Raw genomic sequence first — 24,888 nt, forward strand, 5'->3', positions numbered from 1 at the left:
TAGTTACAGCAGTTGTTTTTCCTTCGATCACACTTTCGACGATTATATTGAACAGCTGTTTTGTATGTGTCGACACATATCGAACCGCTTTCCAACGATCTAGGACATTTCGGCGCGGGCTTTTCGGCGCCAGGTGTTATTTTCTAAAATTGTATACAATATACTAATAAGTTATAACATTCGTACTGCTCTACCTTATAGCAGTATAACTTTAATGGTCGGGATACTTTTTATTGCCAATTAGAAGCTGGTAAAAGCCCACCGAAAAAACAAAAAAAAATTTTGGAAGTTGATAAACGAATCTTTAAAATAGTTAGCAATTATAATAATAGAGACATATTAACATTTTTAAGAGGTATCGTTCATAATTTAAGCATAACACATTAATATACTACATATTTATTTTATTATTAGAATGACGTATTGATAATGTATTATTAATTTTATATTTATTATTTATTAAGCACGACATTGTCATAACGACATTTAACATAACAGACTTATTTAATTATTTATTTTATATTTGTTATTTATTAAACAGGACATATTGATATTTTATTAAAATTGTAAATTTTTTGACAGTATCTATAAAAGTGAATTATAATATTGATTTTATAGAAGTAAATTTGTGTATTATGTAAATTAGTGTAATCCAGCGTCGAAACATACCTCGCACCGAAACGGTCGCGCCGAAACGTCCGTGTCCGGTTTTCCAACACGTCGATCCGATCGCATCGATGAACGTATGTTTTCTCTTTACTCCTCTTGACACCTCGTCGTTTGTTTTCTTCTCCGTCTAATTCATCCTCTCCGCACCACATCTCAAAGGTTTCTCGTATTTTCCTTATCGGAATCGTTCATGGCCCATGTTTCACATATGTTTTGCATTGCTTCGACACTCCCCGTACGTATGGTCATGTTTTAATGATTTTCTGGTCCCGTTGTTGACATCAATTTTTCGAGGCTAACCCTGTTTACGACAACGGATCACATAAGACGTACAATTACAAAACGTGATCCGTGATAATGGTGCCGGGTATCATCCGCCGGCCACATATTTCCGTGATCCAGCGAGCAACAATGGATAATACACGACGAAGCCGATGTCACCGGTGTTCGCGGTGTACATGTGCACAGTACAAGCGTAAGATTTATGGACGCGTTCCGCCGGGCAAAAGTTAATAGCACCAGCAATGGAACACAATCGCGGACGCGCTTGTAGTGAATAATAATGATAATAATCCAACAACGACAATGGGTGCATTTGCATTCGAGCGAACGTGGCAGAATTCATTAACCCGCGTCGGGAGAACAATAGTACGAGAAAAAGTTTGATTTTCTCATGCCGCGTACATACTAACTCGAGGACCAGAGATAAGATGAGGAGTTCGGATGCGTGAGAGACCGTTTTAACGGCGTTCGCTTCATTTTAGTCGCAGGCACTATGGGTCAACAGTCACGCGGATCACATACATCGGTCTGCGCAAACGATGAACACATTTCCGATCCGTTGTAAAATATTGAAAAAGTTTACGAAATCTCCTCTCCCCTTCCTCTCTCGAATAATTCATGAGAAAACCATAATTACCCCGGGAAAAAATCACACAAACCTCTTAAACGCTAAAATCTATGACATGTACGTATATAATTATATAATTATAATATAATTATTATTATTATTATATATTATATAATTTACGTATATATATGTGCGCGTGTCTGCGCGTCCTGAGTGGTATAATCTATACTCGATAGCTAAATTCCAATGTTACACACATAATCACGCCGCGTTCACTTGTCAAGCATAAATCTGTTTAAAGTCAGTTTTCATCAACATTTTAATACTTAAATCATTAAAAGATTGTCAAAACTAAAAAAACAGTCAAGTCCACACGTAACAGATCGTAGTAGTTTTTTGCCCAACAGACCAAAAGTTCGTCTGAGTTTTACTACCTAAATGACGAAACATAAACTCTTGTCCGATCTCATGGTCCTTTTTAGTTAAGATTTGATGATTACACATTTCCAGTGTTGTCTGGGATATTTTACTCGAAAACTGGTATTATTCTGAACCACTAAACTAATAAAAAAAAATAATAATAGTAATAATACCACTGGTATTATTCTCAATAGACTACTGTAATATGACAAATGTGAATTAATATAAATCAACTTTAAACTACTGTATGTACAATGAAAATAATAATTTTTCAAATAAGTGTAAAAAACTTACTCGATGTTAGTAAAAGACGGCAGTTGTACTGATAAATCAGTTTTAAAGACATTCAGAGTAATGAACACATCTTAAATATATTAAAAATGATGAAACCCGTGTTGCTGCGTTTCGATCAAGAAACAACTTTCAATTACAGCTTTTGGAAATTAAATCTTGAATTGAACAAAGAAGACATATTATTATTAATTATTTATTCATGCTAACTAACGCATAATTGTCGCATAATTGCGTTCCAGTACACAACATGTTTGTTAAATGTTATAAACAAGAGATTCGATTAAATTATTAAAGATTATTCACTGGATTCAATTTTAATTAGTTTATAATCAACCGATTAGATGAGGTTCCTGAGACATATTCGAAACGTTGTATTTACGCGAGACGAGTGCATGCGCATGTGCTACCTAAATTGTTTACTAAATAAGCCGCGGATCGCTTATAACATTATTATTATTAATACGTTAGCGTTGATCTCGATGTTACGACAAAACGGATTTAATGCATTTCGTACGTGTATTCAACTCGACTTGGACAATTTTTTTATCGCGAAAAAACTTTGGTTTCAAATGTATTTGAGTAAATACGTGTATGCATCCATACATATACATATATATAATAATAATAAATATGTCATTCGAAGGTGAGGCGCAATTCCTCCTCCCCTATATATGAATGATCTACTTATACAGTCAACAATCATCGACGAGTTAAGTAATATCGGTATTGTAGAGTGTTATTTTTGAAAACGGTCGGCGAGTTCGTATACTTATAACCGACTCGCCCCATCATTATTTGCTAGCGTCGGTCCCGTGTGCACATAGCCTTGCTTGGGTAACGCGCAATCAATTAGCACGATTTGTTACCGCGCGGGTGTGACGGTAAACTTAACGCGCCGAGAAACTCTGCTATGCATTTGCCGAACACGCACACGTGATGGCCACGTAAATCATTCGGACGGTACCGGAATCGCAGCTCGAGACCCAAATGGATACCCGTACCCAGGGGCAGAACCAGGGAGTGTGAGACGGGGATCCATCCCCGGGCGTAACATTTTAGACGGTGGAATTTTCGTAATTATTAACAACTCATTTGATATTTTTAACTTTGTTAAATACTGACAGTAGGTTAAAACTCAATAAGTATGATTGTAAATAAATTATATGAAAAAAATTCTCGAGAAGAATATTTGTTTATAGGTCTATTATAGGGCGTAATTTTAACATTTTCCCCACGCGTAAAAATTCATAGTTCCACCTCTGCCCGTACTTATTGGAGTCGCTGTACAAATCATGTTTCAACTCCTCCCAGGACTCGTCGACGGAACGTGCGGCGCATGCGAACGAGTGCGCAATATGAAATCTTAAAACCCGTTCGAAATGCAATAGTGGTTATAGGTTTGATGTTGGCCGATGAGTATTTTATTCAACCACGAACATCACGGCTGAAAGTTCTAAATTAAAAAAAAAAAACATCATCGCGTGGTAAACGCATTTCGAAACCCCGCACCCGCCACTACCCTATCCACAGAAAATGGGATTGAAATCGATCGAGAATAACTCCTCGTCTCGCGCGATTCTTAGATTTCCAATCGATGAGAAACCGATCGACGGTTTGGCTGAAAACATACAGAGCGCATTATACATGTTATGCGTTCGAAATCCTCTATCTGTGTTCATTAAACGTGATATTATCTATATTGGCGTGGTCCATTTTTTTTTTTTTTTTTTCATTGAGATTTTAACATTAAGCTATTACATTTCAACCAATCATAATAATAATACAACTATTAAGTACAAAATTACATATCTATCCTTCATTAAAATCATAAATATCTTCGTCATTAAATTTTGAAGCCGGATTGGAGAATAAAATTAATAATGCTTATCATCGGAAAGGAATTTTCGGAAGATCAGTGGGAGAAAATTTGGTACAAAAAGAAAAAAAAAATTATTCTTAAATGTTGTCTAATATATGAGAGGGCTGGACAGATAAATAAAAAGTGATGAAAACCACAACATTCACTACCACAATTTCCGAGGGAACATAATGAACTACCTACCGTTCAGTCCTAACTTGTGCGCATTTTTCGGCAGTAAATCATGGCCCATTCGCAGACTGGAAAAACACCCCATTATAGAACGGTTTACATTTACTTTCTAAAACCATGGTTGAGTTGATATGTAAGGGGAGATTTCTTTAAAGGTAGAGTCGTATAAAACTGGGAGATTATTCCATTTATGTTCCCATAACTTATGGATGACTTGACCGTTGTTAATTTAATATGTCGTTTATGTAATAATACGTTCGTAATGTGTTTTTTTTCGTGGATTTTACATTTTCACGCTCCGGCTCATCACCATGGGTCTCTCAGACTATTATGTTCTTTTACTCGAGTTAATTTTAATATTAACAACATAATTTTGGAAATATCAAGTTATTTAAAACGACTGACCAATCAAGGCATGCGAACAAATCATGATTAAAATAAAATGGCTACAAATGTGCATAGAATACACTAATATTTCACTGAAAGACAAATTATGCATTCAACCGAATGCAAATTTCCCAATCAAAAACAACCGAGTCCCTAATCGGTTAAGCCCTGCAATCAAAACGACGACTAATACAGTTTGTGTGCTAAATTTTATTTTAAAAATCTGTGAATACAGAATGAAAATTGTTTTAAAAATCTTGAAATGATGTCTTAGAGACAGTGGTATATACATTGCATATAACAAGGTGAACTCGAATAATGTTTGCAAATATGGGGCGTTAAACTACAATTTTTACACGTAACGAGGACCACTAGTCTTTCTTTATGAGCATGTATGTGCGATTTGATAGAAGTCGCTGTTTTTTGAATTATTGTCCGATTATGACAGCAAGACCTTATAGTTAAATGATTAAAACCCACGTCAAACGTAATATCGGCAATGGAAAGAAAAACTGAAATATTCAACTTTCGTTGTATAACGAGGGTATATTGAAAAATTGAAGGCGAAAAAAAAACCCAAGAAGTACTTTCGTCGTAAAATGTTGGGTAACGAGACGAAAAAAATATCGTCGCTAGTAACAGACATGGTCCAGAGGGATTTTATTTTTATCGAACTCGTTGATTTTCCTATTTGAAATCGTCCTGAGAAGTCTTAACCCAGTCGAAATTCCTTTAAGCTCGGGCCTTAAGTCCAGGCGTATTAACGCTATGAATGGTATGAGAAAAATATCGCACTAACTCGTAGAACTTAGCAGATTGATTATGACGGTTGAATATAAAGTATTTCTAAACGAAAAATAAAAAATATAGTTCATATATATTGCATCGAATACTCGTAGGTAGTAGAAATACAAGACGTTCACGCGTTGAAATAAACACAGTTTCACAATATTTGGAAACAATATTGTAACAATCACAATGTTTCCTTATCATTTGTTTCTACAACATCAAATTACCACATTAGACATAATCACATATGGTTTTGAGAAGTATTCCAGTACAATTAGTTAAAAGGTGCCTTAATTTTGAATCATTTTTAAAGTATTCGTACCAAGACATTGAAAAAATGAATTTTTATGTCTATTGCGCTTTGAAAATATATTATAAGATAGGACATCTATTTGAATGTTTAGAAGAAAAAACAGTTTTGTTCACGACTGATTTAATACATATTACACCATTACACAATTAACCTCCGGAGTTCAAATAAAAGAAAGAATAATTGTTTGGAAATAATTGCAACGCAAATGTTGCTCAAAGATAATAATACACTATATTTCGAGGTGACAACAAGTTCATACGAGCTCGCGATCTGATAACAAAAAAGAATATTTTATAATACGTGTCTCTACGTTTTTTGCGGAGAGAGTTATACGACTGTATTTTTATTGTTTTAGTTTCTCGTAAAATCGCGTTTACGTTTTGTAAAATTACATTTAGAGGCGACTTTACAAGAATTAAATTATAACTTTCAGGTTGGCAGTACTCAGGAGTATACACGCTGAATAATAAATATTCAGCAGTAATAATTTTATAGAACCGAGTTTGACCTACATAAAAATATTTGAAAATATCAAACAAATCAAAGCAATTTATTCATTATACTGGCCTGTTTAACGGACCGTTGGTTTATAAGCTAATAAAAATAAATAAATAACATAAAAAAAAAATCGAAAAGAAACATCAATAAAAGGCGTCATGGAAACGATTAATCATTCTATAAATATTATACATAAGTTATGGTTGATGAGAAATTATTTCCGTTATACGATATCCAACACCATAAACCAATTGGCCGTAAAATAATTGTTGTGTTTACGAACTCATCGCAGAACCTACATTTCATTTGCATCCGCTGCTGCTGCTGCTTCAACTCCGACGTACATTCCTCCTGTCTGTCTGTCGTACACGTATTATCATATAACAAAGCAAATTAGGCAATTTTAGATTTTCGCAAGACCTTTAGAACCGATGATTTGGCAGTAATGTATTTGCGTTAAGCTTTCCATCATTAAATTCTCGGCGTTTTACAACGTTTTTCTAATATTAATGAAAACCGGAGAGAATTGTTTTATTATTAAGTTGAACGTATTCAATTCATATTATGAATTTTATAGTGAATTATAATCATCGAATGTTTATTCTGATATAAATGTATTTGTTTTGTGTTCTGCAGCCTGAAAATTTAATGCGAAGCTAACAATAATGCGCACAGCAAATGCTAAAAATTTGAAAGCTTATAGATTTTACATTTATTATTCCATTCTCAGGTTTAACGAACAATAATTTATATTGACTCTAATCAAAAATAATTATACTTACCGTCTTTGGCTAGATTGGTTTTTCTCAGATGAGATGCTTTACCGTACAGCATTCAAGTTAATATTATAATTATTACAGGCCTTCGGGTAAGTTACCTACACAATGTTTGAATTATGAATCGTTCTCTGCATCAGATCACCCATTATGTAGAATGCTAACTATAGAATACTTTCAGGTCGAATAATTCGATCTCGGAAGTCCACCCAACTCCGATTTTTCTCCAAAACTTAAACGGACTTTTTGTATTTAAATGAAACGATGTTTTTAAATCTAGCTTGTGTAGTGTCAACGGAATTTTTTATTTTTAAAATTTTGAAGTGAAATGTACACTAAAAGTATACATACATAATATGTATAAATATAAATAAACATTTTTTTTGTATTTTGGGCTTAATTTTTTTCTTTAAATACATTAGTAAATGAATGATGTAATATTTCCATATGCAAAACCATAATGGCTTCACCGTGATCTATCATCAATTAATTACGATGTTGAAAATAGCATAAATTTACGGACTTGGTTTCCATTGAGATCTGGCTATATAAATCGCTCACTCCAATCATGGTCTCCTCAAACTACAGCAATATTAAAATATTTGTTTCAACATGAGAATCGGACAATTTGGTTTGTTTCTCCTTCTCTGGTATTAATTGGAAACAACTTGTTCGCAATCAACTCGTTTCCAAATGCACGGATATAAGGCCATCCGCACACGATACAACTGTTTTGCGACGAAAATCTCAAATCAGTTGCGCGAAAAACCATTTGACAACTTTGCATGAGTAGCGAAATAGGAAACCGCACACTTTTCGACTAAAACCAAATCGATTTATAATCAGTTTCCAATTGGTCATGTGCGACTATGCTTGCAGGTCGAATATCAGTTTCAGTTGCGTGGTTGCATTGTAATAAATGATTAATTAATTACTTAACATTTATTAAAATTATTATTTTATTATTATAATTATTATATTATATTTTAATAAACTGAAAATTCATTCATGAATTAGCAAACATTAAATTTGTCGAGGAGGTAGAAAAACATGAACTTTTGTACAATTATAATCTTTCTGGATATTCAAGAAAAGACCTGACAGAAAAAGCATGGCACGAAATAGCAGCCAAAGTACACATGACAGGTTTCCTAACATCAATTCGCATACAACTGCGTACACTGGTCGAAATTCGATTGACTCGTGTGCGGAGAGTATATATAAATCAATTGCAAACCAATTGCACAACAGTCGCCAGCGAGACTGATCTGAGATTCTCGTTGCAAAACAGTTTTACCGTGTGTGGAGGACCTAAACGTATTTTTATAACATAATAAAACAGTTCCGCACGGCCGACAGTTACATATTATTATTACACCGTAGGTGTAATTTCTTTCTCTAGATAAAACATTTTAACCTTCGTGTGTTTACATGACATATTAATAAGTGCACGCGTATACTGTGTGTGATGACGTGATTTACACACCTGATACCGACATAACGGTTTCTAATTTAAGGGTTCCACCGTGTTCAAATAATGTGTACTCCGTATTGGTGTAATAAACATTTCAAAATGATAAAGTTTGTTTGTGGTGGACGTATACGTAGCAGCAGGTAGTGAACCACATAACACATAATGAAAACGAATTTAGTTTTCCTTTCAACATAGTAATCAAAATGTATTCCATAAAATGTATTATTATTATTATTATTATTATTATTATTATTATTAGTGCATCGTTGTAGTATACATGCGAATAAAGCCTGGCATGTGGAATTAAAACGACATTTTCCAACACCAACGGTCTCAAACAATTACTCGGATAAGTGAAATAACATTTCATCTTCTAGAGTAAAATGTATTTAGTTAAATCATTTTTAAAGTGCTGTGAAATGGAAATCGTAGTTCCGTTTTAATGATTGCATGCGAACACAATCGTATTTAGTTACGCATACGCATAATACATAAATTATGTATTATAAAAAATACGACTACGAATTGAAGATAAAAATCAAATCTATAAGGCAGTATAAGGGTTACGGGGTCAGAAAAACGAACGCCCGGAAAACCGTGGTAGGGTTGAAAGTTTTTCGTGATAAATCACGTACCTAACCTAACCTCTAAGATTCACATATTTTCACGATAATTTCGTCATAGGAATCAAATGGTCAATTATAAAATAATACATTTTTTCAGTACGAATAAAATTCTATGCGAGTCGAAATAACAGTGATTAATGTTAGGTTTGAAGTCATTTCAGTGATGAAAACTGAAAACTCGTGTTTTCAATTCTTGTGCACCTACGTGTAAGAATCGTCACACATATTTATTCGTACTATAAATCGACGTGCAGTGATAAAAGGATGTTTTCATGAAAACAATCGCGTTATTTTTGCAACCCCCGACAATATGCCCGAATCACGCCACTGCGGGGTGCATTAATTACAGAAATACACGTGACACCGTACTCGATACATAACACAATTATCGCGCGTTGACCGCGCGGACAGACGGGCATTTTCAGGGTCGTACGTAATTTATTGACTTTCAATTATTTCGAAACCCGCGCAAAGAGTATTAGGTATGCGGTCTTCGATGGTCAACTTTGTTATCTGAATATTGACGAGTTTTGTCCGCGCACACATTTGCAATCGGACCACAACGGTTTACAGCGGTTTCTATACGCGTGCTAGTGCGCGCGTGACCCGAGTCGGGATGGGCGATTTGAATCGAGATTTTTTGAGTCAATCTCCGTGATCTGATCTTCTATAAAATCGAATCGTTTTTGCAAATCAATTCATTATTAATTGTTCACCCGATTCTGATTTGTTCACAGCGCTATTTGTTCTTATCACGAACTTTTCAAATCGATTCACTTTCAAGAATCACCAATCACTAAAAGTTACTACACATTTTATATTTTCATCTACTTTTCTAAACTGTACAGATTTATTTTTTGTCATTCAATCTGCATCGCGAACGGAACAAAAACCATGAAAAGCCCACATCAGAAAAACAGCGTACGTACACACGTGATGAGATACTGAATGCTGCAGCGACGTAGTGATTTTCAAATACGATTTATTGCAATATTGAAATCAATGTAAGAGAAAAAAATCAATTCCGTCGGAGAGTTTTATATTACAATAAAAGTTATGCTACTGTCGTATATTGGTGGACATTTTGTTCGAACGCGGACGATATTATAATATTCCTAGGGAGGATCAATAGGTTTTCAACGAAAATATTGAAAAAATTATAACAAAACAATGATAAAACTACAGTAACAGTACGTATTTATATTTAATTGTTATACTGCGGCATACATGACCTACCTATACGCGTTTTCGATTGTCCATCGTCGACCGGTATCCACCATTTTATAGTAAATGCGATACAAACAAATCATAGTATACCCGTCGTGTTCTGAATGCGAATTATTGATTACTATGTCTACGTGCAGCAAATAATATACACATTCGAATGTGTTTTATTTTATTTTTTTGTTATTTGGACGGACCGCGTGGATACCGGAAGCGGTAAAAATTACTCTCATGATTTATAAAAAAAAAAAAAGTTGATTTGTTACTTGTATTTTATTTCATACGTTACCGAAACAATCGTGATGGTACATTCTTAAGTACATAACTAAATCATAGTTTACATTTGAGATTTACAAGTGTACCTAGCGTATTACTAGTATTGCCATGGATCTAAAAGGGCATTCGTCCGTTAAATATTTGCAGTGCCGTATTTAAAAATTCGCCGCCAAAGGGGAACAAAATTGTATTGCCCCTCTTCTATAATGTGCAAAACTGAAAACAAGTATCTTCCACTATTCATTGAAAAACCGCTCAAAATGCATTTTACTTTCCCCATTTCAGTAAATTATTATACAATATTTTTAATGAATATTAAATCCAAAATAATAACCTAGTTATAATTACCTAATTTAAATTACAGAAAAATATCTTTTATAAGACTCGTTGATGGTATATAATTTAGAACCTTTCGGTCTGAATGTTCCATACCCATACAAATCAAAATTAAACCAATACCTATATCTCAATAAAATAACATGGAAAATGAAACACTCCTAAATAGATATATATTTTGTATACTACTAAATAATACAAATAATTTCACAATATTATAGTGTTTGCTATTATTATAGGATAGCTGTTATTTTATATTGATAGTATAGTTGTAATTGTAATATTTAATTTTTTTGCGATCTGTTGCACGATAGCAAGACAATTTTCATTGGAAGACTTGGGTATTCCTTTTATTTTGAAGCTGTTGCCGAAATAGTGCTGTTTAAACGAATCTAATTTTTGTTTGATTTTTAAAATTTCGTTAGATAATCGTAGGTTTTCAATTTTAATTTTCTCATTATTGTTTCTTAAAAGTTTCATTTCAATCAATAATGATTCTAATTTTTTATTAAAATCATCGAACTGCTTGCTCATAAAACTTACTGACTTAAATATGTTTTCCATTTTTACGTCCAGTTTAACTATTGGATCATTTACTGTTTTAAGATCAGAGCTTTGGCATGTAACACACAAAATCTGGATTTTGTGTTTTTTGACATTTTTTTGAAATTTGCTTCAGTGACCCCAGTGCAATAAAAGTGGAGTTTTTTTGCACAAACACTGCATTCAAATGTGTCCTCATTATGAGTGAATTTTTCATTACATTTCACGCAGTCGAAAGACATTTAAAATACATTTTATACGAACGTTGTACTCTGGAGATTAGATAAGCGATGGAACACTAACCACACGTCTTACTCGAACAAAGGCCAAAACTGTACTGTTAATTTTTTTTTATATGTAGTTTCATTTCATCATTTCTAATTTTCCATTGAAATTGTGAATTGTTTTTATTTAGAATGTTTCACCCCCTTAAATATATCAGGGGGGCTATTTCCTACCCAAACTTTCCCTTAAATACGGCCCTGACTGTCCGATAAATAAATAAATGAATACTATAGTTTTAAATGTATGACACGTGTACGTGCGTGTAATACGAGTACAATAATATTGATAATGCTTACTATAATGGTTATTAAGTACTCGAGTGCACATATACCATATGTCAAGGCAGTAAAACCTAACCTTGGACATCCCATAAATTTTGGACTGCCCATCATTAACTTTGTCGGTCGTATAGTCGCGAATTTCTGAATTCTCGAATTCCACTTACTTTGCCACTGCGGACCTGCAACACGCACGCCAAATACATACAAAATATTTCATTGGGCCATAAGGTCATAGTGATATTGTCGTGACGAATTTAATTTTTCATCGTTTCGTCGTCATAATATGTCGACCGAGCACAACGAGTTTACAATAGTATATATATATATATATATTGCATAAATCTGGCACAAAGTGAAGAGGAAGGGGTCAAGCCCCCTCCACAGAAATATCAAAAAAAAATGCTTAAAAAAAATGACCTGACCTAAAAATTTCAGTTATTTCCAAGTATCCCATGTGACTTACAAATAAAATATATAACAATGTATATTTTATAACAAGTAATGAAATATGCCATTTATCAATATTTTACATTTTTTCAAACATCCCTCCTCCTCGCACCCGAAATTTTTTCCTGTGTTTTGTCCCTGGCACATATCATATCGTTAGCTACCATTATGGCGTCAAATTTATCGGAGACCATTTTAATTCGAATCCATAGCTCGGTGCCAGTAAGTGGGTGATGAAGTCAATTAGTCAACGGTTTTATGACGATTTATGTATTCCGACAGTCTTATGAAAACAACTGTAATTAGATAAACACATTTTTAGATATTTTTTATACAAGGTATGGACATTTTCCCGTTGGATATAACAATTTCAAAAGTCAAATTGCTTTATAAATATTTGTGTCTCGAAGACTTAGATTTGCTTCAAAATGTAATTAAAAAGAAACAACATATTTCTCAAAAACTTTCATGAGATATTTAAGTGTTATCAATAAGCTAAAGGAATTCTAGCATTTGCATACTTTTTTTAACTATTGTTAAATATAGCAGAGTGTGAAATAAATTCATTTCTCAATGCCTTGATATCAGATCTAAAATTTAAATGTGCATATTTTTGCAAATTTGATAGATTTTGCAGTAGAATGCATATTTTAAAATTGTTATGCTTATTTTGCATATTTTAACAAATTTTTCAAATTTTATTATAATTATAAAAATTAAAAACTATAGATACATATAACATATATACATATTTCAACCGATCAAAAAAAAAAAGTACTAAGAGGACTTAATACTTCTAGTAATATGCTATCTGCAAACTACCTCTCATATTTCGTTATAATTTTTGTGTAAGTATAAATAATACCTATAATAAACCTATATCGGCCATATAACCCGTCGGATATCGACCGGATGTAGATACAGATAATAGTCAGTATAGAATAATAGATTATTTGTTTAGTGTTCAGTTTAGTCGATTATTATCTGTCGTTGTTTTTGCGTTTCGCAATCACACAATGTCGAATCATACGTAAGACGTTGTACGCATATATTTTGTAACATTGTGAATTGTACCGAAAGTACAACAGTCTACAAGTAACCGACTACAAAGTTTTGTTTCGAAGTTTAAAGATACATTTACATCCGATAGACACGTTTTATTTTGTGTACTATTTGGTCATTTTTTTTTATTTTTTAATACATATAAATGCATATTTTAATGATTTTAGAAGCATATTTGTGTATTTTTTAGAACTATAAGTTCCTAAGCCAAGTTATTAACTTTCGATCCATAGGACAAAATTCTTAATTAATTAATTTCATATTCTTGAAAAAAATATGCGAATGAAAAGAAACTTTTTATTTACATGCTAAAACATCAAATATAAACTCTGTGGCGTTTTTTTTTTTTATTTACATGAATTTAAATAATAATCGTAGAAGAAAAGTGACAGGTATACATTTATACTTAATTTTTAGTACAACGTTTTATTTATATTATGTACATTTTCATGTAATGTGCGTATTGTTTATTATGGTTAGATAAAAAAAAATGTTTTCAATGCGCAACTTTCGTACGATTGACAGTAATGATGGTTACGATCATTACTTGAAACATGATCAGAATAAAATTTCTACCATTATCAACACTATAGTAATTTTTATTTTTATTGGGTTTTTTAAATGCTCGGTTTGTTAGACCGGCAGCGTAAAAACTATTATGCATAAGATCGATATACGCACAGAAAACTATTATCATTTTATAGTCGAATAATAAATATTATAATAAGTATATACGTAACGAAGAAGCCCACTATCGTTATATATGTAAATATATTAAAAAAAAAACTTGAACTTGAACGCCAAATAAATATAAAAATGGACGTGATTAAATTTAAATAAATAATAATACTTTCAAATTACCTTGTACACATTAAACGAAGAAAGACGAAAATTAATTATTAATATATTTTGTATTAAAATAACGGCTTTTAACGATAAAAGTCCTATACGCCGTACTATATTGCTCTGCCTCAAATATTTACGTTTATTACACCCCGGGTCTTGTGATTCCGAGTTATTTACCTTTATACTTACTTTACTAACTTTATTCCTTAGTGGAAACCGCGATAATTTCGTCGACAAATAAAACAAAATAACAATGGACCAATTCTACAATAACAGTATTCAACACTAGAGGTAAGCTCGTTAATTTAATATACATATTGGATTTCGACCAATTATCATGTATTGGAAAGTTGATAAACATATTGATTTCTATTAATAAACGTCTAAGCCATATAATATATTAAAGACTGCATACTAGTTGCGTCCCAAAGATATCAACGAAAAAAGGTCTAATCCGAATTGCGGCCCGAATTAATTTTGGGTACAGACGAGTTGTGACCTGGGTTTTCTAACTCTAAAATTTAGAGTCTAGATAATTTAATCTAAACTGATAAAATATTTTGTGAGGCTTATCATTCGAAATTCAACGGTTTGTTCTACAGTGTTCTCATCCTAACATTTTTGTATTCAAAGATGTTTTGAAAAATGTACATTTGATACCTATATAAAATTGAGAAGCACTCACTTAAATACTCGCAGAACAAATATACAATTGAAAAAAAAATATTTATTAGAAATGCTATGAAACGGTAAGAAGAAAACCAAATAGACAAATTTTAATTTATACATCATACAAGTTTTTACCAGTGCCATAATACTTAAAAATTTTTCTAAATTATACTAACATTTTTAACTTCAATAAATATCATATACGTTTTTACCAGTGTTGACATTTTTTTAATAAAAACCAAACATTTTAATATCAAATTTTAATGCAAAAAAAAACTTTTTAACCTTAAAAAATATCATATATGTTTTTACCAGTGCAAAAATGTTTAAATAAAAAAAAAACATCATTTTTAACCAACCTGCAATATCTAATAAATGTGAAGGAAAATGAAGCTTTTTAAATTTAAATTTCCATATCTAAATTAATTTAATTTCAAATTTCGGGCCGCAATTCGTATACACCCCAAAAAAACTCGGGCCGCAATTCGGAAGACATTTTTACCGCGGGACGCAACTAGCCACCCATATTAAACATGCACGTAAATCGTTGATTTGAAAACATACTTACATTCTTACAAACGTTTCATTTCAGCATTATCTGATGGTTGCAGGATATTTGCTATTGACATTATAAGATCCAGAAGCAGGGGATGAAGCTGTAATTTGTAACACATTAGTTATACCTACTTATATGAATAGCGTTTATTTTGGTTAATAAATGATTGTTTAATAAGTATTAATGCTAAATTTCAAGTCGTTGGTCTGGTAATGTGAATAATGCTTCTGATGTTTTCCAATTCGTTTCGTTACCGATTATGAATTTATTGCAGCCTTGACTGATCGCGTTAACTTTTGATTTTATAAACCATTCATTTTTCAGCTATCTCCGAGATTTTTTATTCATCTTATTCTTCTTCTATACCAGATAGTTTACTATCCTAACCCCCCACCATCGCATCATGCCACAATCAATCTTTTATCTATCACACAAACATACATACACACACGTAAAGTCCCCGCTCCAACTATTACTTGATCGAAGCATTCATCGAATATGAAATATATATATATATCAATTGCAATATCTCCTAAGATAATGAAGATAATCCAATTCAGTTTTATAATAAACTAAAAATAAGTATAATTAAAATAAAATCTATTCGGCTAATACACTTTTCAATATAGCTATCTTCAAATTTTTTAATTTTTTTTAAAAATGTTTTAGTTACTAAAATATAAATAAAATATAGAATATCTATAATCTTTATCTCTGTCGATCATTTTGAGAAAAAGGAAATTGACTATCTGCACTACAACAGGAAATACCGCAATAAGTACATATTCAAGAGGTACTCTGTATACCTATTTATTATAATACTGTACAATAGATTTTTCGAATTTTCCATGACAATAAAATATGTAAATACTCTAAAATGATCATGGTTTGCAAAAAAAAGTGCTAATTTGAACTTTAATAGACACTCTGTACGAATTTTCTCTTTCAAAGTCAAAAAGTTCTTTGAGAAATAATTTGATGTTGCATTCAAATTAATGAATATCGTATGCTAATATATTGTAAGGCACGTGGTTTTTAAATAAGAATATAATAATATATGTCAGGCCCGCATCTTCATACTATTTATACTTATGTAATCACATCAAAACGCACATTCGATACAGAGTACATTTACAATTATCATTAATATCTCGTCGAAATATTGTATATTGCTGCATGTGTCACGTTGTTTGCTGCACCGAAACGACAGATCGTTGGATCTTGTCGTGGACGCACTACCGTCTGAAACGTTAGCTTAAGCTTTGTACTTTTCACGGAAAACTGCTTAACTACTCGTGGGACTAGTGAATTTTAATTAAATCACAAAATTAATTTAATCGTGGATTAAAAAAAAATAGAAAGGGTTGTAGAGGTTTATTCTTGGTGTGGTAAGTTCAGAAGGACGCAGCTGCGTGTACTGCCATTGGAAGTTAGAATTTTTCTTATTTTATTAAAAACTCGAGCCGAACTCAATTATAAACAGAACTGTTCTTATTTGCTAACTTTCAACATGATTTATTAGCTAAGTAAAAATCGAATGGGTTGACCGCGCATGGACATGTTGAAAAGTTGCAATGCTTTTCGAAGAAAATTCTAGTTGTAAAATATACGAGTAAAAAAAATATATCTACAGATTTAATATCAGTTGTAAATAATGTCAATGCTCAGTCATGAATATCCTGTAAAACGTTAGAGGGATACCTTGAGTATTTAGTATGTGGACTCGTGAAGCCTTCACCCTCTCACCATCAAGCTTACAGCAACAAGATATTCTTACTCATAATATTGTCGGTGAAAAACATATTTAATTAATTAAGAATCATGATAAAAAATGATTTCTTATTTTTCCATACACGGAATAAATCCTATTATCTAATAATCTATTATTCGTTTATATATTCAATGTTGTTTTCAAATTATTTGGGATTCTTTAACCTCGATTTGTTTTCGGAGGAAGGGGAGATATCCTTATAATCAACTTTCCCTTACCCGATCACCACCATCGATGTTTTATTTGATTTTTCATTAAGTATGGGCCCTAAAAAAGCCCAATTCAGTATTCAGAGACACGCATAATTTGATTTCATTATAAAATGATCAACATTAAAAAAATTGTAATATGTATCTTCCATTCTCGTATAATCGATTCCTTAAATATTAATTTAGGGGGGGGAGCAATCGCCACCTTCGTTCCTTCTAAACTAGGTCCCTGCATTAATTTATAATACTGTTATTAAAAACAAAACAAAAAAAAAATTTTAAAATAATTTTAAAAGTTCAATAATTCACAAGTGAGCAAATTTCCGACCACAAAATTTTAGCGCTTCCAAAAAACTGGCGCCCGAGGTAGTTGTAGTTATTTCCCCCTTTTAAATGCGGCCCTGCTCTAGATACCATTGTTTCTCATCGTTTGAGCGTCGCATAATCGTCATCGCAAAACTTGAAAGAATTGTAGAGAACGGTTCGGGTATACATACAACTGATTGTTGTACAAAAAGAAATAAAATAAAATAAAATAAAAACCATTAAACGTACCTACGCGTTTTTTCCAATTCGAATATAAAATTTAAACACAATTTTAAGCCGTTTTAACGTCATAAAAATGCACAAATGCACTGTGAGTTTACAGCTCGTACACGGGACAAAACTTATCTTAACGACGGGCTCGCGTGTGCAAGTTGTACCTGCACATACTTTGAATAAATACTGTTTACCACGTGCAAATCGTTCGTCACGTTTTATTTAACAGAAACGACGCATTACGACATTTACAATGGTGCGTAAGATCGACGACAGCCTCTGCTCTATCGCGGAATATGCAGTCGAACATCAGTTTAACGAAACTCCGGACAAAAGAAATTATTTATATGAAACCGCGAAATCTTCATTAAAAATACGTTTCCGTTTAACGGATTATCTTTATAACTTTGTTCTATAATAGTGTATAACATTATTTTTATTTCGAAGCTTTCAGGATTGTGGCGGAATAAAATTTCGGAAATATCTAAGTACTGTCGACACCGTTCGATCGTGAATTATAGTGCACCTACGCTGGCGTATTATTTAATATCAACTACTGGTATTACCGTGAACTAAGGTACAACTTCCAAAGAACCGTTGATTTCGTTAAATCGACGAGGTCCATCTGTGTGTACAGAACGCGTTCGCGAAACCTTCGTCAACGTTAACAATACGTTCAGTCGAATTAACTGCACCGTTGCGCCTTGAACATAACATAATATACCACAGCCACCGTTAGTCGTTAATTGCCATCGGATAAACCTGCCGGGCGACCGGGTAAAATTACTATTGCCTATACATAGTTGCCTAAACTTTCGCGCCAACTTGTTTTTGACGTCTCACGTAATAAGTACGTGCAATCGTGTAAGTAGACGGCGATCGACGGTCGAAAAACCCTTTGCGGCATACTTACTCGGCGGCATTCCGTTCGAACATTTAGTTCGCGGCGGCGCGTAGACGTAACGTCGTGCATTGTTTCGTTAAGCTACAACAGGTGCCAAATGGGTTGGTAGATTTGTTGCCTGTACAAGCTTAGCAGTACTATACCGTTTACGCATCAGAAAACTTACGTCTTCGATTATGCGTTTTATAACGACTCGTATCGTAAATCCGATCACCGCCCGCGATCAGGTTGTGACTCGTTGCAGATTACATTTTACCAAACGTAAAATGAATACGAACTTCGGGGTTTTTAACGTTAAGAGGACTGCAAACGGTCGGTTTTTAAAGGGTTCAGTATTACGAACATTATTTTAGGGCGTTACGTTTAAATCGACACGGTTGTCCCCAGTATATTATTTATAAATTAGTTGTACCAAATTGTATTTTTATATTTTCGTATTAAACCACAGCAGCTGATATGTATGTAACTACGAATACGTTTGTAACTAGCTTATTATCGCACACACTGTACGGAAAATGAATGGCGTAACAACATTATGCGAGTAGAATGTTATAATTATAATATTTCAGGTGTTCCCATACTTTCTGTTGCGCGCTGAGTGCTACTATTTTGGACCGTTCGTAATAATTTCATTACCTGACCTAATCGACCGATCTCTTTTTTGTTCGTCACCACACAACCGAGGGGACATGGTTAAACTAATATTGTTAAACCAATCCGCAACAAATTAAATTCATCCACAACGATGTTTACGTCACAATTTTTTTTTTTTTTTTTTTTAAACAAATACCGCTCGGTTGACAGACGAACACGGTATGATATCTGCCGTATTTACAACCACCCCCAGAAACGTATTGTAATAATTATTCGTATAATTTATGTGTGTGTATGTTTGTATTTCTATTATTTTACTTAAATTTTTTTTTTCCAGTTCCAACGACGAAACCCAGTACGAGTTGGAGGACAGAGCACAAAGCGGCTCGCACGCTGGGAATTATCATGGGCGTATTCCTATTGTGTTGGTTGCCGTTTTTTCTTTGGTAAGAATACAATTCTATACATATAATTGCCATTATCATCATCGTATTCCAATTTATCTCGGAAAAAACAGAATAAATGCTTTGCGTAAAATAAAATCACACTAATTAAAATATTTACTCGTGTACGGGTAAACACCATAAAAAAAGGTTAAGAGTCCTCCGGAAAAAAAAATCGTCTACGGCACTGATACGAGAACAGATAAAATAATTCAGGTGACGGATTCCAACCGGGAACACGACAGTTATGCGTAATCGTGTGACGTAACAATGTCAATCATAGCCGCACTAACCGAGGGTTAAAAGAACAAGGTCGGCTGAAAAAAATAGAATGGCTTTATAAATAAAATCTCAGAAAAAATTATCTTAAAAATTTTACAATACTAATTTATTGTAAACAGTATATAACATGTTTTAAACGATAGCTGAAAATAATTTTAATAGCATTTGTGATGTTTAACTAAACTCTGGGCAGTGTTCAGTTATATGATTTAGGAGGGGGGAGGTGGTAGCAAATTTGTTTGTATAATATATGTGGCCAAATAGGTCAGAGTGGACCTGTATACATATTGTATGCACTGCACACACGCACATGATTCTGTGACATGGACAACGAAGCGAGCGACCGTGACCTAGTCTCGTCCTGAAATCATATTATCACAGAAGAGTTGGGGGCTAAATAATATTATTAATTACCAAGAATTATCGGGATCGCTGATTCTGTGACATCAAATCAACATCGAACCGAAACCATTTAGACGATTAATTAATTTTATCATCATTACACGACTAAACCTTTGCACTCCGTGCACCATAAATTGTTAATCAATTGATTCCAACACATTTTACACGCACACAGATTGGATTTCTGCCACGGGACTGAAAAGTTATTCAGGGTAAAAATTGATTTCTTTACAGGTGTATGTCTTTGGGCCGAGTTCAGATTCACGCCTTTAATAAAAATACAACCCTATAACAGTAGTATTTCCAATATTTTGAATGTTTAGTGCAATATGCAACATAAATTATCGTTCTCGGTTTCGATTGTTATTATTCACAACATCTGCATAATATATGACACACGAACATATTTAGAAACTTTAAGCCAGTGGATCCCAAATTTTGTTCCGCATATTGATGTCAGTTGCGTAAGACGGTAGTAATTTTATCGAAATTATTAAATTCGTAGTCGTTAGAACTTGTCGAGTGTTTTTCAAATTATTGAAAATTTACTTTGCATAACGTATAAATGTGAACAATCCTACTGCTCTGCCTACTGTTGAATGAAAAACAAAAATAGCCGGTGGTCGGCGAAAACAGGCGAAAACCCTAATGCCGTGCCGATGGACCATCGACGTCTCGCCTAGCCCGTCGCTAGCCGATTCGCCCGAGAAAATTTTAAACGCCGATAACCGTGACGTACATCGGTTCGATGTACGATTTTCTGGTACCGGCGTTTCCGGAAAAAATTAAAGTGGGATTGGAAATAGATTTTAAAAACGAGTGGGCGAAAAATAAATGTTTTCCAAAAAACGCACTACAATTGACCGATAAAATATTAAATGGCTTTGCATTCGGACGGTCCGATACGTGTGCTAAACAACAACAGCGATACATATGCATGATAATGGTGTAAAGCTAGTGATGTGACGCGCGAAGGTTTTCCATTGGAAATTTATGTACGATGATGAAAAATAGCACATAGTTTTCTTTCTTTTTTTTTCGGGGTTGACATAAATCTTAAAGGTCACGACATTATTAAAATTGGACCCTTACCGCTTTCACGCGCTCCGTGCTCTGGGGAGTAAAAGTTATTTTAGATCTCTATTCTTCCGTCGCCGTTATTTCTTTTTCTCTCCGTTCTCTCTCTCCTATTCTCTGGTATTCTTTTATTTTTTATTTTTTGTTTTTTTTTTTCTTCTTTTACTGGCTCCGTATCCTGCACGCCGATAACATTATTTATTGCCGACCAGCTTAATACCGTTGAACGGCATTTGAACCGCCGACGCAGTTTATCGTCGATGCGGATCATCGATACAAAATCGAACACACACATGCGCGCACGCACACACACACTGATCTCGCTACTTTAAAAACGTGGTTTTATAATAGCAATATTAAGAGGTGTTTGCCGTCTTCATATCTTGCGCGTTGCGTTCAATTGATGTTTAAAAAAAAAAAAAACGGATTGAACGTTCACCGAATGCAATATCATGATGCTCGTCTGGTCAACCGCGGTAGCATCATCGCAGACGTCGTCGTCGAGTGTTCAGCAACGTAACAATACTATTAACACGCGAAAGGAGAGGGGTGAAAGAATAATAAAAAAACGAATTGAAACATCGACAGCGAGGGACTCGTTTTCTAGTAATGATTGACGTCGAATTGATTGTGAAAACCTTTATAATAATTATTATTATTGCTTAGACGCATCGGCGGTGAACGAGGTCGCAGAGGATTTTTCTGTGAATAATTTTATATTTTTCATTATCATTCGGGTAGCTGAAGGTGAACGAAAATTGTAGACGATTTCATTAAATGTATTGAGTACATTGTGCACGAGGCGCGAGTTGACGAGCGGGCGCGGCAATAAATTGAAAATAACGACTACTAATGGTGAAGTGCACGCAGTTTCCGTGCGGGAGAGAACGATTTAGTTTGCCGGCTCGACGACAAAAGAGCACGAAAAAATAAAACGTAAAAAACGCCGTGGAAAAAAAGAAGAAAAAAAAAACAAAGAACACTGTTACAAAATGCTATCCCATCGTTGGAAAGCTTGGGTTATGGTAAAGTAAAAACGAATCGGCAAGATAAAAACGGTGCCGATGCAGATCATTTGTATCGGGAAACAAGTTGATTTTCTTCGTTTTTAGATGGAATCATATTAAATGTACACCGTTCGTTTCCAACAAAAGAGGTACAATAACTCTTCCGGTATTACGATGCGTTCCGTCCGAAAATTTTAATACTTCAATGACGTGTTAATATACGTACATTATTTTTCATTATATTATTAACCATGTGTACTAATATTATAAGCCTGAAATTCTGAAAGTATTAAATCTCCATCGAATAAGAATAACGCGATTGATATAATAAACTAAAAAAAAAAGCATTTTATTAAATCTATTTTTATAGTTAGGTAAATGTTATTTTAATTTCATTGATTTATTAAAACTATAATTCTCAAATATCTATGGCACTGTCATCAATTAATTTATACATTTATCTAAAACAAAAATATCAACTTAATTCATTTTAAACAATGAACTAATGTGTATTATATTATTTTTCGAATTATACCACGGTTATCTTTATTACGAATGACAAATTTAAAATTCCCTATGGTGTTATAAACATTGATTTTATAATTCATAAAAATCTTTTTTATGATCAATGCTATAAGAAACAATTCAAAAATCCAAAAATTACTTAAAATAAACCGTGAATAACGTGAAAAAAATTAAACTAAAAAGAGACTATGCATATATATAATTTTAAGTGAAAGATATTTAAACTTAATATTTATACTTCAACTTTCTGTCAATACACAAACACAAATATTTGGAATTAAGATTATTATAATTATTAAATACAACCAAGCGTGCCCTTGAACTCAAAATGTAACAACTTCTACAAATACAAAATGTTTTGTATTTTAAGTGTGTGTATGTGTGTGTGCAAACGTGCCGTTTTATTATTTTCGGTAGTAACACAATGACTTATAATGTGGATCGATGAAAAGTACCAGTTACTGTTTCAAAACTTTTGACTCAACTTTATATATTATGTGATATCGACCGACAAACGACTCGCTAAAATTCGAGTGAAAAAATTGTAACTATTACTATACGCCCCTATAATTTTATTTATTTTTTCGAATATTTTACAATATGTACATAGTGTGTGGTACAATAATTACGAGTTATGATTATTTATTAAATATTTATTAGTTGAATCGGTGTTTTAAACATAAATCATCTGTTAATCCACTTTAGCATTGGTTTTGGGTATGGTGGTGTTTACAATTTTAGATTAGATTAGGCACCGGAACCATCATCTCTTGAGTCTTTTTGAAAGGTTTTTAAAATTATTTTAAATATTTTAAACATGGGGTTGTTGTCATTTGGAAATAGGTTTCTAAATTGTACGTAGCGCATTATAGCTGTTCTGGTGTATTGGGAATGTATGGGTCTTTACGTAGAGTTTGGATTGAATCGAACAGAGGGGTATTTGTTACAAATCGTAGTATTTTATTTTGAAACATTTGAATTTTTTGCGTATTAAATTTTTTTATTTGATCCCTATATTTGTATGCTATTTATCCACTTGGGTTTGAGTAAGAGTTTGTAAATATGGATTTTGGCTTTAAGAAGAATTTTTGAATATTGAACTAACTTAATTTACCGAAGCTATCGAAGTATATAGTTTAGTTAAGTTTTATTTCTGTTGCATGGATAAGTTTTCCCCAAGTCATTTGTTTGTCGAAGGTTAGACTAGATATTAGCGATGAGTTTGTTGTTAATGAACACTAGAAGAAATTAGTCTGGGTAGAGAAGAAAAATTGCATGGACTGACATTTTTTCATTCATTTTGACACGCCGATAGTAACATCTACCATGTGGATAGAGTGTTGAGGTATTTTGAAGATTCACTGAAACCATAGGCGGATATTTAGTTGTACTTGTAGGGAGATTGAAGTTTCATATTTCAACCAAATACTTACCTTTTTTTTAACTGTGTTGAACACCAAATA

The 24,888-nt window shown here is 33.0% G+C and overlaps 1 protein-coding gene across 1 annotated transcript in view; it reads left to right on the forward strand.

The window, feature by feature from the left end:
- LOC112692859 (octopamine receptor beta-3R-like) overlaps positions 1 to 24,888 on the forward strand; it is a 267,609-nt gene that overhangs the window by 224,121 nt on the left and 18,600 nt on the right. The window contains exon 4 of the mRNA XM_025567675.1: positions 20,027 to 20,135. Coding sequence (XP_025423460.1) covers positions 20,027 to 20,135 — 109 coding nt within the window. The remainder of the gene's footprint in view (positions 1 to 20,026; positions 20,136 to 24,888) is intronic.

This window comes from Sipha flava, unplaced genomic scaffold (assembly GCF_003268045.1).
Source record: "Sipha flava isolate LNK unplaced genomic scaffold, YSA_version1 77_pilon_pilon, whole genome shotgun sequence".
In the NCBI taxonomy this organism is placed as follows: Eukaryota; Metazoa; Arthropoda; class Insecta; order Hemiptera; family Aphididae; genus Sipha; species Sipha flava.